The 20,930-nt window shown below is 29.7% G+C and overlaps 2 protein-coding genes across 3 annotated transcripts; both read left to right on the top strand.

Moving 5' to 3' along the window:
- Positions 1 to 3,058: 3,058 nt before the first annotated feature.
- LOC137831097 (uncharacterized) lies at positions 3,059 to 9,047 on the top strand. Its single transcript, XM_068638629.1, has 9 exons — positions 3,059 to 3,256; positions 3,449 to 4,695; positions 4,806 to 4,995; positions 5,907 to 6,010; positions 6,115 to 6,217; positions 6,318 to 6,616; positions 7,091 to 7,396; positions 7,596 to 8,238; positions 8,672 to 9,047. Exons 2-8 carry the CDS (start codon positions 3,457 to 3,459, stop codon positions 7,953 to 7,955), a joined length of 2,601 nt encoding a protein of 866 aa, XP_068494730.1. The 5' UTR covers positions 3,059 to 3,256; positions 3,449 to 3,456; the 3' UTR covers positions 7,956 to 8,238; positions 8,672 to 9,047.
- A 5,691-nt stretch (positions 9,048 to 14,738) lies between these two features.
- On the top strand, positions 14,739 to 18,787 carry LOC137831095 (transcription factor HY5). 2 transcript variants are annotated; one of them, XM_068638624.1, is made up of 7 exons: positions 14,739 to 14,904; positions 15,669 to 15,864; positions 15,947 to 16,131; positions 16,597 to 16,681; positions 17,212 to 17,392; positions 17,476 to 17,632; positions 18,492 to 18,787. In XM_068638624.1, exons 1-7 carry the CDS (start codon positions 14,824 to 14,826, stop codon positions 18,552 to 18,554), a joined length of 948 nt encoding a protein of 315 aa, XP_068494725.1. In that variant the 5' UTR covers positions 14,739 to 14,823; the 3' UTR covers positions 18,555 to 18,787. The 2 variants fall into 2 exon arrangements, with proteins under 2 accessions (XP_068494725.1, XP_068494726.1); XM_068638625.1 differs by having other exon boundaries at positions 14,750 to 15,113.
- The last annotated feature ends 2,143 nt before the right edge of the window (positions 18,788 to 20,930 follow it).

Below are 20,930 nucleotides of genomic sequence, written 5' to 3'. Positions count from 1 at the left end.
GGTGCCTTAAAATTGAATGAAAGGATCACTGCGTTTATTGTCACATGTATTCTAATTTCAAGGGGGTAGTAATCATGTTATCTTCACTGAAGAAGATCTTGTCTTAATCTACTGCATAATGAAGAACATTTAAGTCAATTGGATCCATGCCTTCAAGGAGCATATGCAAAAATCTATGAGGTTAAGTGATTATCATTTTCCTTATGTTGTTCTTGTATCTAAATTTCTTCAATATTTTGAAGTTGATCTTGATGAAGAACTGTCAGAGGTGGTAAAACCATCACATGAAATTAATAATGGGTCACTTAGCAAGATGGGGTTCATCAAAGTTGATAACAAATGGGTTAGTAAAGAGGAAGAACAAGTGGGTCCTTCTCTTGGAGATCAAGCTGAACCAAATGATGGAGAATAAGTTGAACCAGATCAAGTTGAACAAGGTGTTGGTAATCAAACTGGACAAGCTTCTGGTGCAAATAATGAAGGTGGTCCAAGTGCTGGAATTGCTGAAGATTATGCTCTGCATGCACTTGTGGGCTATGAGCCACCCATAGATCATGGGATTCATATGTCACAATTTGAAATATTGATGATCAACCGCTTGGATAACATGACAAGTGATCAAAGAAACCACTATGAATTTTGTACTACCAGGTTTTAGCATCTAGATGAGCAAATTCCAATAATTTATGATTAAAGTTAATAAGTGCGAATAAAATTATGTTCATCAGGTGGTGACAAGACGATATGCTTGCTTCAATATTTTGTGATTGGTAGGGTATAAAGGATTGTTGTTGTTGTGAATTACCCCACCTAAGATTCAAATGATTACTTGAACCCAGATTGTACTTGTTGGAGGACAAATCATGGTTATATGGTTGTTGATGATGGTTAGACAATCTACTGTTAAAAGGAAACTCAATAAATTGTTTACCATTATTGTATATGTTGGCACCGTATGCTTGAGGGCACTCAGTACTTCTCACTTAGCCAACTTCATGTAATGTGGGAGAAGAGTAGTCATTGTAATGATCATTAGCAGCACAAATCCCACATGCCTTTCTAAATGTCTGTTTTACCATAGACGCTAGGTCGTTGAGCTTGCTCTTCGACAATGACACCAAGTTGATAGTTGTCGTAGAGAAATCAAATTAAAAAGATTCCAGCATAGATTGTCTGATGTAGTAATAAGATGTCTAAAGCTAGAGAGATGATAGTATAAAAGTCGTCTCCAACCGAATTCAATAATGAATCTAATCAAAAATGTCCAAAACCTATCTATAAGCAATAAAAATTAGCAATAGTAATAAAGTAAAAAAGGTTTGTGATTATTCAGTAGGAAAATATAAAAGATGATTAAAAACAGTAAAGAACGCAAGTTGACTCCCAAATTTATTCACCATGAATTCCTCATTGATTTTCCTAAGATTATCATCATTTAATTCTCACATAGATGTCAAACTTAATCAAGCAAGCGTCAATCAATGTCAAAAAAATCTTATCAACAAAATAAATTTCTACTGATGTATTCAATATCTCACTAGTTCCAAGTATGTACTAGTGAAATGTTTATCTTCTATCTCTCGAACTAATCAAACAAGAGATTTATTAGAACTAAACGAACTAACAAAGAAATGTAATTAAAGAAAAAAAACTAAATTCTCAACAAGTATTAAAAAACAATTCCTTGCTACAAAAAATTGAAGAACAAAACTATTAAACAGAAACTCAGAATCCAATGAAAAATCACAAAAGAATCAACCCAACTAATTTTATCCTTCCATACAAAGACAAAAAGAAGAAAAAAAAAAAAAACTAGGTCTAGAATATATTTATTATTATAAAACATGATAAAAAAAGGCTCCTTCCATTTTTTCTCTTATTTTCTTTTTATAATTTTCTTTTCTTTGCACAAAATCAACCACCTAATATTGTTTTTCAATTATGAAATAACCAAATAGTGTTTTAAAAAAAAATAATGAATACATAATTTTTAAAATATTAATTTTATAAAATTATACAAATTATATTATTTTAATGTTTTTTATTTAATTATTCATTAAAATAATAAAATTATATATATTTTAATGTAATAAAAAGGTGTACTCTGCCCATGTTTTAACCAGTCTAATATAATACAAAAGTTTATATTCTTGCATAACATAACAAAAAAATGTAATTATATTCAATAGCTAGATATGAATTTTCATTTTTTCATAATTAAATTGATATAAGTTTATAATCTTTCAAAATTTAATATTATTATCTTTTAATATAAATTTAAATACGATTTATTATATAATTATATAATATTTTATTTATTTTTATAATTTAAATATTATATTTTTATTTTAATTTATTTTTAAATTGAAAACAAAATTATTTTTTATAATTTAAATTTATTTTTAAATAGTAGATTAATTTTTTTTGTTAAAGATTAATATTTTAAAATAAGATTAAACTTGAAATTAAAAAATAAAATATTAAAAATAATATTTTTATAATAATCATATTAAAACTAAAAAATATATAAAATAACTTTAAATAAATAACAATGTTTGATATTTAATTATAATATTTTAAATAACATTAAATTAATATATAATTAGTTATTGATAAAAATTTATGATTATTTAAATATTATTAATTATTAATAATAGTTTTATAGTTATATAAATATAACTATTTAAAAGTAAATATTTGTATGATTATAAAAATATGTAAATATAATCTAAATCCTAATATGATGATTATGATAAATATTTTTATAATTATAAAAATATAATTATTTAATAATTAATTTTTATTGTTATATAATAATATTTTATGATTATGTAAATATAATTATTTAATAATAAATATTTATTATTATAAAAATATAATTTTTAATAATAAATATTTATTATTATATAAATATAGTTATTAAATAATAAATATTTTTTATAATTATGTAAATATGTGTTAGATTTTTTTATAAATATTTTATGATTATGTAAATATAATCTAAATACAAGTCTATTCTATGTTAGATTTCTTTTATAAATATATATACATATACCGTGCTATATATTTCTCAATTTAACTGTGTTTCCATTGTCTCCTAGTAAACTCTGCATAAACACCCACCTTTCTGAAAACCCTAAACCTAAAGCACCCTTCATCTCTCGTCTCATAGTTTTCTTTCAAAACCTAAACCTTATACGTTCTGCGAAGAATCCATCGAGTTCTTTCACGTAACTTCTTGGTTTTCCGTCCAAAGGTACTCATTTTCGTGTTTTTGGTTGCTTCAATTGTTCTCTTCTTTGTCACTGTATTGCGTACTGTTTTATTTTCGTTTTCTCATTCACACTTCAATTTTACAATGTAAACCAGTTCAGCAGTGAAATTTCGCAATTTTGTGTATTCTCTGCGTTCTTTGATTTTGGATTTAACATTTGTTGGACTAAATTAGGGTTTGACATGGCGAGAAGACGCAGCAGTAGCAGCGAGTCGGGTGAGGATGATGCAAGGAGACGCAGTGGTAGCGAATCTGAGGATGACGAGAGGGATAGGTATCGGCGTGGTGGTAGGAGTGGTAAGAAGAGTTCTGGTCACCGCAGGGAGAATATTGATGCCAGTGATTCGGGGGAGGAGAGAAATGGATCTAAGAGGGATGGTGGAATGCAGAGTGATAGGAAAAGTAGAAGTAAGGAGAGAAAGGAGGAGTTGGAGAGCTCAGAGGAGGAGGGTCAGATTGTGAATAAAGAGAGGGTTAGGGAAGAGAAGGAAGTGGATGAGAGGTTGCAGCAGGATTATGATAGACGTGGAGGGAGAGATGTTGAAGGAGATGGCCGGGGTGGTAGGGAATCTCGTCCAGGGAATGATCAGAGTGAAAGGCGAGGGGAGAAAGGAAGTCACAGATTGCATCACAGGGATAGATGGCGTGGAGGTCAGGAGGACAGAAGTAGCATTATGGATCGCCGTGGGAGGCATGATTCAGAAGAAGATCATAGGGAGCTGACCAGGAAATCAGATAGGTATAGTGATAGGGATAGGAGGCGAAAAGTGGAAAAGGGAGGTAACAATGAGAGGGAACGACGTGCACGTTATGATTTGGAGGAAGATGATAGGGAGTTGGCAAGGAAATCAGAGAGGGATAGGGATTGGAGACAAAGAGTTGAAAGGAATAATGACAATGAGAGCAACCACAGGGATAAGGGTGTGAGCAAGCAGCAAGAAGTAAGTAGAAAGAAAGAGCATGGAAATGGAAGAACTGTTGTAGATGCAAATCCTCAACGACAGGCAACGATCCCAGGAGTTAATCTGAATGGTGATGCATCTAATTTGGGCAAGAGTGGAGGTGTTTACATCCCCCCCTTTAAGATGGCGATGATGATGAAAGAAGTTCAGGATAAAAGTAGTGTAGAATATCAAAGGTTAACGTGGGATGCTCTGAGAAAGAGCATAAACGGGCTTGTAAATAAGGTTAATGCTACAAACATAAAAAATATAATTCCTGAATTGTTTTCGGAAAACCTGATCAGGGGAAGGGGACTCTTTTGTCGGTCATGTATGAAGTCACAGATGGCTTCTCCTGGATTTACAGATGTTTTTGCTGCCTTGGTTGCTGTTGTTAATACAAAGTTCCCTGAGGTAGGGGATCTTTTGCTAAGAAGGATTGTTTTGCAGCTCAAGAGGGCTTATAAGCGGAATGACAAGGTATGTGATTATTCTTCTTATTCTTAGATCTAGTTTTGCTTCTAATTTACTTTTATTTGCCTTTCGTTTCACTACTGATTTGTTTTTTGTTTGTCTTTCATCATTTATAGCCCCAATTACTAGCAGCTGTTAAATTTATAGGGCATCTGGTGAATCAGCAAGTAGCTCATGAGATTATTGCTCTTGAGTTACTCACAGTTTTACTCGAGAAACCTTCTGATGATAGTGTTGAAGTAGCTGTTGGTTTTGTGACAGAATGTGGTTCAATACTGCAGGATCTCTCACCTAAGGGTCTTCACGGTGAGTATTCCCTCAAACTACATGCAACAGTGTGCTTAAGTTTTTATTTGTTAATATGATGACTTTTTTTCCATTTGTCTTTTATTGTTTCCTTGCACTTCATTTGACATCAGAAACCCCTTTTTTTTTCTGCTTCATGGTATTAACTGCTCTAGGATAGCACTGTAGTTCTAAGTAAATGATGTTTGGGTTAAGATTACCTCATCTGCAAAAGAGTAGAAGACTGGAATCAAGGGTTTTAAAATTCCAGTTGCATGAAATCATGTTAGAGACTGAGGCTGGAGAGATTAAGGAACAAGTTAGATCAAAGGTGACTGAAGGAATGTTAGATAATATATGGTTGCAAGAAATGAAAATTTATTTGTTTGGTATTGTGAGTTGTTAAAATAGGAGCCTGACTTATTTACCTGGTGTGGGGCATGCAGTTCTTGTTTAACATATCAAAGCTTTAATATTATTGTTTATCACTAAATCCTCCATGTGAATTTTCTCATGCGTGTCAAGTATTTGATTATGAGAATTAAGTTTTCTAACTAATTATAATACCCCAACAAAAGCAAATATGTGTTTGCCTGCCTAATTATATCTTGGAAATTGGTTAGCTTTGCTCCTTTGGCACTGTTTTGTATTCCTTTTGTTTGTATTTTCTTTTTTAGGGAGGATGACACATTCTCCTAAGTGACTATACATCTATAGTTCTATCCTCTTTTTGTAATCTATTTGTTTTATAAAATAAAAAACTGTTCATCTAGTTATTGCTCTTTCCAAGGCTCCACTTGCTTCAGGTCTTTTGCTGGTTTGTGTTTGTTTATATTCCTGCCTGATTGCAGAAACATGTATATGTGCCAATGATGCTTGAGATGACTTTCTGTCTTGATTTTTTTTGGCAAATAATATTTTATAATTTGCAGGTATCTTTGAGCGTTTTCGTGGAATTCTTCATGAAGGAGAAATTGACAAACGTGTTCAGTTTCTGATTGAAGGCTTATTTGCTATAAGAAAAGCCAAGTTTCAGGTACTTCCTTTTTTGTTTGTGATAGGAATAGCACATTAACATAATAACACGAAATTCAACTCTTTTGTAATTAAAGTGTTACAATGGTTGCATTGCATTAACAGGGCTATCCAGCTGTTCGTCCTGAACTAGATCTTGTGGAGCAGGAAGATCAGTTAACTCATGAAGTCTCCTTGGATGAGGAAATAGATCCTGAGATTTCCCTTGGTATATATTTTGTTTTGAGAAGTTTGTATATGTTTCTTATTTGATTGACTGTTGTCATTGGTCATTTTGATTTATTTATTTTCTATTTTTTTTTTCTCAGATATATTCAAGCCAGACCCCAATTTCCTGGAGAATGAGAAGCGTTATGAAGAGTTGAAGAAATCAATGCTGGGTGAGGACTCCGAGGATGAAGAAGAAGGCATGGATGCGGAGTCAGACGATGAAGATGAAGAGGATGAGTCCGACGAAGAGGATGAAGAACAGATGCAAATAAAAGATGAAACAGAGACAAATCTTGTCAATCTTCGAAGGACAATATACTTGACAATTATGTCTAGTGTTGATTTTGAGGAAGCTGGTCATAAGCTTCTGAAAATTAAGCTAGAGCCAGGTCAAGAGGTGAGCTTGGAATCTCTGCTAGAATTTATTTTCTTTTGCTAAATTATCTACATGCTGCCTTTTTCTTATTCTAAATTTTTTAGTATCTTAAATTTATATTTTAAGAACATGGTAGAAGTTTAGAAAATTGAATGCTCTCTTTCTTTATGTCTCCCTTGTATAAACTCACTAATTTTCCAATTTGTATGTTGGCACTTGTTGATCTTTTAGATTTTGAATTTAACTGAGTATCACATGGGTTCAAGGTTATTTTGTTCTTTAGTTTTTATTATCTGATTTGATGTTCTTTTATATGACCAGTGGCATCAATGCCTAGCTGTTCTAAGCTATAACTATTCTTAAGCATATACTGCATATATAAGTAGTTATTCTGATTGAACATTTTCCAGCTACAATGTATCATTCTTCATTTGTTTATAAGCCTTCTGCTTATTTTAACTAACTATAATTTGGTCTTTTTATAATTGGTGGTAGATGGAGTTGTGCATTATGCTTTTGGAATGTTGCAGCCAAGAGAGAACCTATCTCCGATATTATGGTCTTCTGGGACAGCGTTTCTGCATGATCAACAAAGTACACCAAGAAAATTTTGAAAAGTGCTTTGTGCAGCAGTACTCCATGATTCACCGACTTGAAACAAATAAACTGCGGAATGTGGCGAAATTTTTTGCTCATTTACTTGGCACATTTGCTCTACCTTGGCATGTTTTATCATATATACGGCTGACTGAAGAGGACACAACTTCTTCTTCACGTATATTTATTAAGATTCTCTTCCAGGTATTGAGAATCAAAATCAAGTATTTCTCTTGTTTCTTTATGCACCTGCATACTATTTCTCGATGTTTGATTTGTGTGCTTTAGAAATATACATATAATGAGATCTGGAAAATATTTTCGGCTTCTTGCTTTCTAGATTGTGTAAATTATGCATGCATCTGTATGTGGAAGATGTTGATTACTGTTTATGATGTTGCAGGAATTATCAGAGCACCTTGGAATCCGGCTGCTAAATGAGCGGTTAAATGATCCAACTATGCAAGAATCTTTTGAATCCATATTTCCAAAAGATAATCCAAAAAACACACGGTTCTGCATTAATTTCTTTACATCCATTGGTCTCGGTGGTCTTACCGAGAACCTACGTGAGTATTTGAAGAATATGCCACGTCTTATCATGCAACAACAAAAACAGGTTTCAGAATCTGAATCAGATGATGAGTCAGGGAGTTCTGATTCATCGGATTCTGGAACAGCTAGTTCAGACTCAGATTCAACTAGTTCTGATGAGAATGATAGTGAGCGTGACAGAAGACAGAGAAAGCGTAGGAGAAAGTGAAGCTATTTTATCCTGTAGTCAATGGCCCTTACATCCACATAATTTATTGAGTATCCATGGTTTCTCAAACCTTAAATCACTGAATTTACTTACCTTTTCATGTATTGAGAAAGGGATACGTGGGCTCTGCTGGTTGAAATGTTGATCTTGCTTTATGGATTTGTTTGGTTTTGTTCTTCAGATCATATCTTCGTTTAACTATGGCCCTTTGAAATGTATCAATGTCTAAAGCATCATCTATAACATTCCGGAGGCATAGATGGGGATAATATTCTTTAGAAGGGTATACTATTTATGTCCATAAAGATTTTTTTTTGTTTTCATTTTTTATTTCTCAGTATTAAGTCAACTCTTTTGTGAGTGATTTTTTTTTTATTGTAATGTGATATGGTCATATGTTTTGTTTAAAAAGGAGGCAAGGATTTTAGAGTTAGATTCTTGGTTTTGATTGTCCATATGAATGCTTCATCCTATGTCTATCATCTTTTCTTACACCTATATTCAAATACTGAACTTTAGGACACTTGTTGGAGCCTTCATTTAATATAACTGAAGCTTCGGAATTGGAATTTAGAGGCAAGAAAAGGTGTTTTGCCTTTTCTTTTTAAATGACTGCATAATCTTTACAGTTGTCCCCAATACAATTTTACTCTGAATTCCCATAGAATTTCTGCGATATGCTTTTCATGTAACTTTCTTATTTATCTTGTATCCAGGACTGCTAATATGTTCTGGCGGTGGCTGTTTTGGGGCAATTTATTTCACTATTCAAGGCTGTTATGGTTCAATTGGGAAGTATTTTTCTGTCTAGGAGTTAAGAGACACATTGGGTATTATGCATGTGGTAGAAAGCAGTTGCATCTCCTGTCTTTGGAGATTACTGAATCTGCGGCTGCTGTGATATTTTTTTTATCATAAAGTGCTCCACAATCCTATAACAAGGTCAGGAGTAGGAGAATTCTGCCACGGCAAGGGAATTTCGCTGTATAAATAGGAATTTTTTTGTCAACACTTTATGTAACTGTCAAATAATGCAAATGGATAGCTAATGCTTGAGGTAAGGTTGGAATTGTTTGATGAAAGTATTTTCTATGATTGGTGTCTTTTGGGTTATAAATTACCTTAGCTAGGTTGTGTCTTCTGCAATGTGCTTTGTGTAGGATTAGTCATTTGTTTTGTTGTGTTTTAGCCATGTTTTTTTGTATGGGGTTAGTGGAGCATTGGTGCAGTGTTTTAAGTGGCCTTTAATTGAGGTTGTAGTTTGGGTACTGAATTTTTCATCTTTATTTTTTTAGCCTTGTCTTATTATGCACTGGGTTATGCTTAATTTTTGTTTGGGTGGTACCTTAGCAGCCAAATGTAAGTGTTAACATATCTTCATATGTTTTCACTTGTGACATTAAAAATAGATTGACAAGCTTATAATATATGAATAACAACTTTTGAAAATAATTAACAAAATTTGAAGTGTGATGAAAGATAGTTATTTAATGGTATGGAGTATCAAATGAAAGATAATAACAGATTAAATGTCAAATAGAATAATAGTACGTAGTTGTATTAAAATTAAATGTAAATATTGTAGTTATTATCAGTAAGGAGACAAGCAATTTATTCTTAATTATGCCTGTATAGACAACATTGGCAATACAAAATATGTTGAGTTATCCTAGGATAATAGTAATTTAGGGAACAATTTTAGAGGTAGGGTAAAGTGTTTTCTACCAAACAACTTTGTACTAGGAAATGTAGGGGTGGACAAACTCATTCTTTCAGTGTTCTAATCCATTTATCTAAATCAATAGATTTTAAAAATTAGAAAATCCAAATTTTCAATTCTTTGGAAGTAGTTTCTCTCTAGTACCCAAACCACCTTTCTATACTTTTTTTTTTTTTTTTTCATTTGGGGTTCCTCTTTCTCTCTCCAGCGCCAGGCAGCACATCTTCTTCACTTTTAAAAATTTTATTAGCTCTCTCTTACACATGGACAATTAAGTTTTATATATTTTTTTCATTGCTCCAATATTTTACATATAATAAATTAATATAATATTTTCAAAGTTTAATTAAAATATTATAGATAGGTGTATTTTAATATTAAGAATTTATATATGATGTTATCTTTAATTTTTTTATATTATAAATTATAATTTTATTATATTTTCTTAATATTTATATAATATTCAACTCTTTTACATATTATTATATTAATATGAAGGTCTAATAAAGACCATACAGGCTTGAAAGAGAGAATAATAGGAAGGTTATGCAGAAATAATTCAAAGAAAGATGAATTATAGGAAAATTATTGTTGATTGTGAGGGTGTCTAGATAAGACTTAGAGTGAGTTTGAATATTTGAGTTAGGTGGGGTCATTCAAGGGTTGTCCATGCCTATATGTGGATGAATGTAATTTAGTAATCTTAGGGGAAGCTCCAACAAATCTGGTATAACCTACAGAAATTATTCAGGCATCACTTGTTTCAAAGGGTCATTAACTTCCAAAATTGATGGCCAATTTGCTAAGAAAATACTTATGTAGATGGAGAAAAAGTGTATGAGAAGTAAATACACTCACTAGTACAATACCTAAGACACTTACTTAGGTTGTTTGTAATTTTTTGGGAGGTTTTAAAGGCAAAAAGTATCTTCTATGATCTTATTCTGGTCTCTTAAAAGGCAAAAATTAACTAAAAGACATTAAAACTCATAAATTTAGAAAGAAAATTAAGTTGTGTTTAGAAAGCGAATTATGAAACTTAAATATTTTGAGGGTGTTTCTTCCTGCACCCATATAATTCGTCATGATTTTGGAAAGTTCTTTTTCGAACATACTAAAAAATATTTATTCTGAAAAATATATTTCCAAAATTATATAATACATTTTGGAAATTTTATTCTGAAAAATATTTTTTGAAAATATATTTTAAGAATTCTTTTGAAAATATTTTAAAAAAATAATTTGAAAGCTATTTTTAAAAGAGATAAAATAGTCCTAAATTGATAAGATGTATGCATAACTTTAGAGGATTAAGCTCCTAGAATTTTTGGATAAGAGCAACATCACTTATTATTCTCTTCACTGTATGTATAAGAAGGAGCAAAATAGGGTTAAAAGTATCTTTCTTAATTTTGAAAAGGTATACCTTTCTTGTTAATAATTTTAATTTCAGATGGAAGTTTCCAATCTACACGAATGAGGGAGAAAACTTATTTTGTAGAAGTACCAACTATTAAACAAAATATAAATTGTTTCTATCATCTCAGCCTTGGACTTGTTCAAGAAAGTAGAAACATCTCTTTCAAAGAAAGTTAAAATACAATAATTTAAAGCATGCTACTAATAAAATGAAATTAAGATAATTTAGTATGAATATAAAGATTTTACCTCAGGAAAAACTCCACTATCATTCTTGGCACATGCAAGATACTTATCTCTTGGTCATTCTAAGTTATGTTAGAGATATATTGGTAAAAAGAATTGTATTAAGTTGAGTTCGTGAAATCTAATCATGGTGAATCTTTACTTTGAAGTAATTTAATTTCAAGTTTGTAGCTTTGCATGTTTTTAATTTAGAAACTAGCACAAATCTTTAAATTTGTACCAACCTATGCTTTTAAGTGTTTAGTCCAAATTAGTAAGAATTCACATTGATTAAACACACAAATCCCTTGGAAAACTATACTTAGAATTTTCACTAAAAAAAATCATTAAATAGAAATCACTTTTAGAGAAAAAAATAATTAGTTACTATATTAATTAAATTATATATTTTTGTAGAGGCTACAAAAATTATTGGTATCTAAATTAGTTTCTATTATTGATAAATAATTTTTAAATTGATATCTAATTAACTTTTAAGGTTTTAGCTATCAACTAAAATTTTTGTAGTTAATTAGATACTAATTTAGAAACCATCTATGAATAATATAAACTACTTTAGATACTAATAATTTTTTTAGTTTATAAAATAATATATAATTTAGTTAATGTAGTAATTAATTATTTTTTATCTTTAAAATTAGTTTTTATTTAATAGTTTTGTATTAGTGTTCTATTTTACTACTTGTATGATTTGGTACACTTGCCAAAGAGTTAACAATGATTCAAATGAGTAAATATTATTCAAAATAAAATAATCTTTAGTTATTTTGTTAACTATGGCAATACTCGTTTACCCATACTAGTCACTACAAACCTAATTGAAATATATAAATATAAAATAAAATTTAATATATTGATAAAATTATAAAATGATATGCATATATATTGTCTTTCGTTTAATATTAAATTATTTTATATGATATTTGTTTTCACTTTCTTATTTTTGTTTAATGTAGATGAAATTATCAAACTTTTCAAATTCATTTTAAACATTTATTTTTAGACACTAGCTAAAATATGGTCATAGATGCTTTGACCACGACTAATAATGATCACTTTTTATCTACCATATCAATATGTTTTCGCCAATAATATAAATATATATAAAAGAATATTTTTTCTTATATCATGGTCTTGTAAGACAAAGTGTGGAGAAATAATTATAGGACAATGAATAATATAGAACATTACCTCTTAAAATAAAATTAATTTAACAGACCGTATTGAAAAAATGTGTTACAAAAATTATTAAGAAAAATTTAAGCACACTTCAATACAGTTAAGATGAGTTAATAATTACATTTATACAATGATTTAATTGTTATATTGTGTCAAATGTATCATAGTATAAGTTATATAGAAGTAGAAATATATATATATATATATATATATATATGTAAGAATTACTAATTCAATGTTATAGACTATATTGGAAAAAAATATGTTACAGAAAGTACTAAGAAAAACTTAAGGACTCTTCAATATAAGTAAGATGAGTTTATAATTACATGTATAGAATGGTTTGATTGTTAATATGTGAAATGTATGATAATGTAAGTTATGTATATGGAAGTGGAAATACACATGTTTACATCTAGGAAATTAAAGAAATAGTAAGTGTGGTTGAGGTAATGGTTTGTTTTAAGGCATGAGAATTGTATCATTGTAGATTTGAATGCATGGGTGAATTTTAGTGATGTAAAACATTGCATTTTTGTTTTCTTGAAAAAACTTATTCCCTGAACACATAAATTAGAGATTGTCATTAAATATTTTTTTATAAGTGATCTTCAAATACTATAAGAAATAAATATTTAACACAGTTTTTTAAATTCTACGTAAACAAATAACTTTTACATTTTAGTCTCCAAATTTTCTCACCAATATTAATATTATATCTTTAACCCATTTATATAAATACTGTTTCCAATTATTGAGGGGAGAAACTTATACAAAGTAGTGAAACAGTTTATACATAATTCATTTGCTTTAGATAGCATAATATAATATAAGGATGATGTATGAATTTTTTTTATATAATTGCACATTTATGAGAAGTGTGAACATAATATTAATTTTGTAAGGAAAAAGAAAAATAACAAAAGGGAAAAAGTGTAAGAAAATGTGCAAATGTTAACTAGGCAGAGAATATAAAAAAAAAAACCTGGATTAAAAAAGGGAACTCATAATATTAAACAATTAAAACAAGTGCCGTTTAATTATTGAGGGAATCTAAGATTGATCTAAGCAGATTCAGGAAGGAAAAAATAATTCACCCTAAAAATATTATTAAATATACATTAATCTTAAATAAAAAAACAATTTATTATTATATAACTTTAAAAATTAAAAAATATTAATATTTAAATTAATTTCTATTATTAGTAAATAATTTTTAAATTAGTATCTAATTCATTATAAAGTTTTAGTTATTTTAAAATTTAAATAATTAATATTTAAATTTTTTTGTAGTTAATTAAATATTAATTTAAAAATTATTTATCAATAACATAAATTATTTTAGATATTAATATTTTTTTTTAATTTTTAAAATAATATTTAATTTAATTAACATAGTAATTAATAATAAAATTATTTTTTATTTAATAATTGATTTAATGATTTTTTTATTAGAAAGTGTTTTTACTAGTTAAAAGGAAAGAGATTGTTTTGAATGAAAAAAAAATCCTAAAAAAATTTCACAATTTCACTCTCTATCAAGTGGCTTCTAGGATAGGTATAAATATAGATATGATTTTATTATTTTAAGTTCCAATTGTCACATGAATCCTTCAAGAATTTGGAATGTCATATTTCTAGTTCCAATATTTCAATTTTATGAATTGAATTTTAAAAAAAATCATAATTGGAAATATCATAACACACAATTACTATGTTTGGAACTAAAATGACACAATTATAATACTTAAGTGACCCAAATATCATAATTAAAATTACATGTTTACACTACACATAAACTGAATTAATAAACAATGAACTAAAATTCCATAGTTGCAGTATATTAAAAAAAAATTAAACTTAAATTCTAAATAATTAAAATATTAAAAATTTAACTACCATTTTGTGTGCTAATGTTACATTGCATGTGAGTGAGAAACTAGAACTTCTCCAAAAGTACAATGAAGGAATCCAATTATTTATTAGGTTTTTTCTTCCAAAAAGGAGAATAATAACACTCCCCACATGCCACGTGGTCCCCATTCAATTTTCTCATCCCAATTATCATTCCTCCGATGCATTTAAATCCAACGGTCTCAAACCTTCCACGATCTCTCACACCAGCCTTTGATTACGTGAATTCGACATGGTTCACGTTGCTCCACGATCACCCTTTCTACATAGTCAGATCTTAAATGATCCAACGGCCATAATCGCGTTTAGAACCACAGAACATGGCAGCGGGAACAACAACTGAAGTAAGAGAGAGAGAGAGTTGGGTTGGTGAAGGTTTTCAAGAAGGAGATGGAACGAAGTGGTGGAATGGTAACTGGGTCGCATGAAAGGAATGAACTTGTTACAGTTAGACACGGTTCTGATAGTGGGGTTCGTTCCTCTGGCTCTGTTCCGACACTTTTGCTTCATTGGACTTTTCCGGAAGACCATGTTTCCTGTTTTTCTTTTTGGGTTTGGGAGTTTTGTTATTTCACTGTGTGCGATTGACTTCATAGTTTGATTTTTGAAATGCAAATGGGCCATGCAAGTTTTGTTCTTTCTTGAGAGCCGCTTGTTTTTCTTCTTGTCCTTGCATGAAGGTTTGGGTTGGATTGTTTTTTTGCATTTTTTTTTGGTCGTTTAGCTAAACATTGTTTGGTGGGGTGGATTTGTTGGTAGGATGGGTGGATCTTGATGTTTTTGATAGCTGGTGTGATTCCCCATTGATGGTGTTTGTCTTGATGGGGTGTTTAGGAGTTGAATTGGATGCTTTGTTTTGAATTTGAATTTGTAATTTGCATGTAGTGTCTGGTTTTGAATCTACATGTGGTAGGTGATAATTGAGAAGTTTTTCTTTGAAATAGTACTGCTTAGTCTTTGGATGATGAGGCCATTGGCACTTGAAAGAATTTTGATTGAAATGAATAATGGTTGTTAACTGTAATTGATTGTCTGATCCTGATCCATATAAAAGATTTCCTGGCTAATTTATTCAAAAATCTTGTCATGATGGAATCTTACTTGTTTGTGTCCTAAACTTTTATTGATGGGGCATGTTGCTTTTGCATGTGATTTTGCAAGAGATTGATCCGCATAGAATTAAGTTTTGGCCATGTAATTCTAATTCTGACTTGTATAATTTCTACACTCTGCAGTCTAAACCCGTAAAGAATTTAAATGGTCAGATTTGTCAAATATGTGGTGATACCATTGGATTAACGGCTACTGGGGATGTGTTTGTTGCTTGTCATGAGTGTGGCCTCCCACTTTGTCATTCTTGTTACGAGTATGAGCTGAAAAATGTGAGCCAATCTTGTCCCCAGTGCAAGACTAGATTCACAAGTCACCAAGGTTAGCCTGTGCATAAATGCTTTTTGTTTTTGGTCTTTCCCACATCAGAATTTACAATGAACAAGATGAATATGGATATCAGAGGGTGCTGGAGTGGAGGGTGATGATGATGATGATGAAGATGCTGATGATCTAGATAATGAGATCAACTATGGCCAAGGAAACAATTCCAAGGCAGGGATGCAATGGGAAGAAGATGCTGACTTCTCTTCATCTTCTGGACATGATTCTCAAATACCAAATCCCCATCTAGCAAACGGGCAACCGGTAATGTTTTTAGCTGATTCTGACATTTTTCTCAACTGGGGTTAAATCACAAGTGTGGCAGCAAAAATGTGTGAACTTGTAGACGCACTATCGGTTGAAGTTATGCACTCAATTACTCAAAGTTGGACAAGCAAGAGTAAAGTTTGAAAATTATGAAAACTTTGAAGATTTACTATTATGTTTTTCACTGTGATATGCTTACTTATACATTAGAGTGTAATTTTTATTTCTAGTATGTAATTATGTATTTATCACTTGTGTAGCTTGACAAGATATTGACAAGTATAATTTTGTTTGAGCTTTGTAATTATTTACTGTAATAAGTGTTATGTATGTTATATTTCATGAAATAATATATGTATTTTACTTATAGACTTCATTGACATCATAGTTGGTACATCATTATGTAATAATGATATACTATATACTAATACTAATATAAAGTAATTGTGCTTTTATGGTTAGATGTCTGGTGATATTCCATGTGCTACTTCTGATGCCCAATCTATGCAAACTACATCAGGTCTTATGGCTGCTGCAAAGCAACCGGGTATGGAGTTAACTAGAAGTGCTGGCAGCATATCACATTTTATGGTTATCTCAACTTATGAATGAAAAATATCTTTTTATGACTGTTCTTATCTGAGTCTTAGACCTTATAAAGAACTCAAAATTCTTTAATTCCCTTAAATTTGTACAAGAAGAAAATCTCTTTGTAAAAGCTATGATTTTTTTTTTTTTGCATAATACCTCTACTATATGTGTTTAAAACAATTTAAAATTAAATTACAAACATCCTTTTTTAATATGTAGCATCTGAACTTATGAATTGTTATAATATGATTTTTAGTATTTTTATTTTTGTTATAAATGTTCTACAATATATAAGAGGTTTCCTTTTGTGGGGTTTTCTTTCTCTAAAAATAAAGAGCAAACATGAATTTAAGAAAATAATTAATGTTCATAAGAGGACTGGTGTTATATTTTCCTTGAATCAACATACCCTTATTGTCTTGGTTTCATGTTAACAGACAAAAATGGTTATTGTGGGTTTGAACTTGTAAGTTTGACACAATCCAGGTCCTGAAAGTGACGAAGAGATAAGGAGAGTGCCGGAGATCGGAGGTGAAAGTGCTGGAACTGTGGCCTCTCGGCCGGATGCCAGATCAAATGCTGGTGCAGAACGTGTTCAGGGTACAGGAGAGGGTCAGAAGAAGAGAGGGAGAAGCCCAGCTGATAAAGAAAGCAAGCGGCTAAAGAGGTATACATAGAATCTTGGTCCTGTCTAGCCTCTACTGAAACCTTTTCATTTGTGACTTACTGAGGGGATTTGAATGAAAATAGGCTATTGAGGAACAGAGTTTCGGCTCAACAAGCAAGGGAGAGGAAGAAGGCATACTTGATTGATTTGGAAACAAGAGTCAAAGACTTGGAGAAGAAGAATTCAGAGCTCAAGGAAAGACTTTCTACTTTGCAGAATGAGAACCAAATGCTTAGACAAGTATGCTAATTTTGCTTATTTTGTTATCATGGCATCATCATTATAACTATATATACATGTCTCTAACTAACTATCATCATTGTCTTCATCACCCAAAATGATGTTATTCTTCTTTGAATGGGCTATGAGAACTTACTTTTTGATAAAATTGATTCACCAAAACTTTTCATAATTGAATCATTATTTGCTCTATCTATTTTTGACTTGTGTACTCTAAAATTTGTTTTACAAAGGAACAAAGGGGATATTCATGTTAGCTTATGCATGGTTTATTACCATCAATATCAGTTTAGTCTTTCAATTTTATTGAGCGAGTTTCTTCATAAAAATTTATGAGAGAGAAAAAATAAGAAGGAAAAATGAAATTGACTTTTCCATAGGTTTAAATTAGTCTATGCATGTGCTAATTTATGCTTATGTAAAAGTTAATTTCATGTTTTTCTTCTAAGTTTTCTTTTCCAGAATTCTCTATGCAGAAGCTCATCCAAACATATCCTTTGGCTAGGACTTCATATGACATGAAAATGGTTAAGAAAACCTTGAGTTGGATGAACTGGAAGCAACTTAGTTCCTTTTATTCCTCTTTTATTGCTTATACCGAGTTTAATGCATAAGCTTGTTACTTCTCCTATGTGCCCATAGCAGACCATTTTTGATACTTTTTTAGTAGAACAAACTACCAAGTTTGCATATTTTATCCCTAATGTGTGTAAAAACTCGTCTTCAATGACAATCACAACATCCCAAGTGAGATGAGTAGTCTTTGGTCGGAAGGAATCTGTGTTGGGAAAACAAAGTTCATACTGTCTCAGTTTTGTTTGGCTTTGTCTTTGCTGAATCATGTAATTGCTCTTTGTAGATATTGAAGAACACAACAGCAAGCAGGAGAGGGAGCAATAGTGGTACCAATAATGCTGAATGAACATAAGGGCAAACGATGACACAAAATTTATAGCTGTAGTAGATTTAGAGAGAAAATATTAGCAAGAAAAGGAGTATATTAGCAAGAAAGAGCAAACAGAAAGTTTTGATGATTCTTTCTAGGTGTGCTTTTGGAATACAGTGAAGTAAAGGATGAACCTCAAGACATGCTTTATCCTAAAATATTGTAATCTGATGTTCCACTGTTTATGAGTAGTGTAATTATCATACAAATTTTTTTACAGTCTCCTATTTAATTAATATCAAACTACTTGGTTAGACACCATTTGGTTAGGAGATAAGATGTGGTTGATTAATCAATTCTCATATACTTAATTAAATCACTAATGAGGTTGAAAGAGATTGATATTAATTTACTTGTATTGAAGCATAAAACAAGTGGTTAAAATGTAACTATATTACTTAATTGGCTAAGTAACTTTCACTTAATGGTGGATGACCATTGAAAATGTGAATATATAGCTATAAGGTTTTTAGTTAAATCAGTATGCTATATATCAAATCTTAGGAATGAATGTAATTGGGTAAGTATGTTAGAGGAAGAGGATGAGGGTTTATAATAATTTTACTCAATTTTCAAGTAAGACTGTGATTGGTGGTGAAATAAACAATTATTTTTCAATTAAAAAGTTGGCACTTGATTTTTTTTTTTGGATTTTGGTTCTAGATTTTTAATTTAATTTTTTACCATGGTATTGTTAATAAAAGTAATTAATTGAAGAGTTAAATATGTTTTTTTATATTCTCTCATCCGATATTAGTTTTTTTTAGTCTAGAGTTTTTTTTAACGAGTCATTATTATTTTTTTTACTAGTGAAATAAATATCTAGTGTAGATTAGGATGTTAAAATATTTTATAGTGATTCATAGTTGATATGATTGTTATAATATTATAATACAAATTGTTAGTAAAAAAAAAAACATAGGTAAACTTACTACAACTATACATAAGATTTAAAATTTAGATTATAAATAAAAACTAATTTTGTGTTATAGTATAAGAATTAAAAATATATTTAACCCTTAATTTAATGTCTAACTATATATTTTAGATCAAGTTTTATTACTTTTAGTTTGAAAACTTTCTTTTTGAAGTAGATTAATGAACAACACTTCTTGAAATTACTATGAATTGAGAAAGGAATCCAATCTTATTTAATATATTTAGTCTATTTCAATATTTAGAACATTATATTATGAAAAATATGTACTTTAGTAAATATTAATAGGATAAAAAAGAGATAGGGGTATGGTACTAAGTAATAAATCTGTCTTTATATTACTTTCTAACTTCTTTTTAAATACAATTTTAATCAAATTAAATGTTGAATCATTTGATATTTTTTGATTTTAATTACGTATTCCAAAGTTCACTTAATTTGAGTATTTATTGATATATATATATATATATATATTTATATTTTAAATAATATATTATTTATCAAAATAAAGTGGGGTGGTGAAAAATTAATTAATTTTTATATTGTACGAATTTTTGTAAACATGATGTATTTTACAAAAAATTTGAATTTAATGGTTGAATTTTGGAAAACAAATTATTAAATGTTGAATTGTAAATATTTGATATCAAAGTTGATGGTTTGAGAAATACTAGATCTATCTCTCTTAAATAAAATTTCGTCATAAAAATCACCATACAATTTTTTTTGACAGAAATTAGTCATAAAAAAAATCAATAAAATTTCATACCAATAACTTTATTAAGAAAATAACTATCATTTTTAATATGATGTAGAATGTGAGTTGAAAATGTATGTTTTGATTAGGTTTGTAAAGGGACCACTTCTTATGACATAAATTTGAATTGATGCATATTTATTGTGATAGTTAAAAACCTATTCTTCCAACCCTAACTACAATCACAAAACAATCTAATACCTTACCCACACATAAATTACAATAAATAGGTTATAGGTATAGTAAGCTCTTGTAGCCATTAATTGGTGAAACAAAAGTGTTGATGACAACACTATACAATTCATTGTTCTTCTTTTCAAATGTTAGATGTGACTACTAATGTGGTGTTAGTTTGAAATGAACTATTTGTCAAAGCAATTTTTTAACAAATAATTCCTTGTTTAACTAATATGAAGTATTAGGAATACATTTTGTAACAATATTTTTTTAGATAAGCCTATGTTGAAATTTATTAAAACTAAAAAAATAGTGCAAAGTCATTAGATAAGAAGTGACTCTTGTTTTTGTAATAAATTTCAACCCACGAGAGTGTTTGTAAGAAAAAGTGTGTTTCTAACTTTTCTCTTATAAATTTAAAAAATGAATAGTAACTTTTAAACACTTATTTTTTAACAAATATTTGTTAATTTTTTTTTAT

This window comes from Phaseolus vulgaris, chromosome 6 (assembly GCF_000499845.2).
Source record: "Phaseolus vulgaris cultivar G19833 chromosome 6, P. vulgaris v2.0, whole genome shotgun sequence".
Lineage (NCBI taxonomy): Eukaryota > Viridiplantae > Streptophyta > Magnoliopsida > Fabales > Fabaceae > Phaseolus > Phaseolus vulgaris.
Note: the sequence above shows the minus strand (reverse complement) of the source record. Positions and strands in the feature narration are given on the sequence as shown.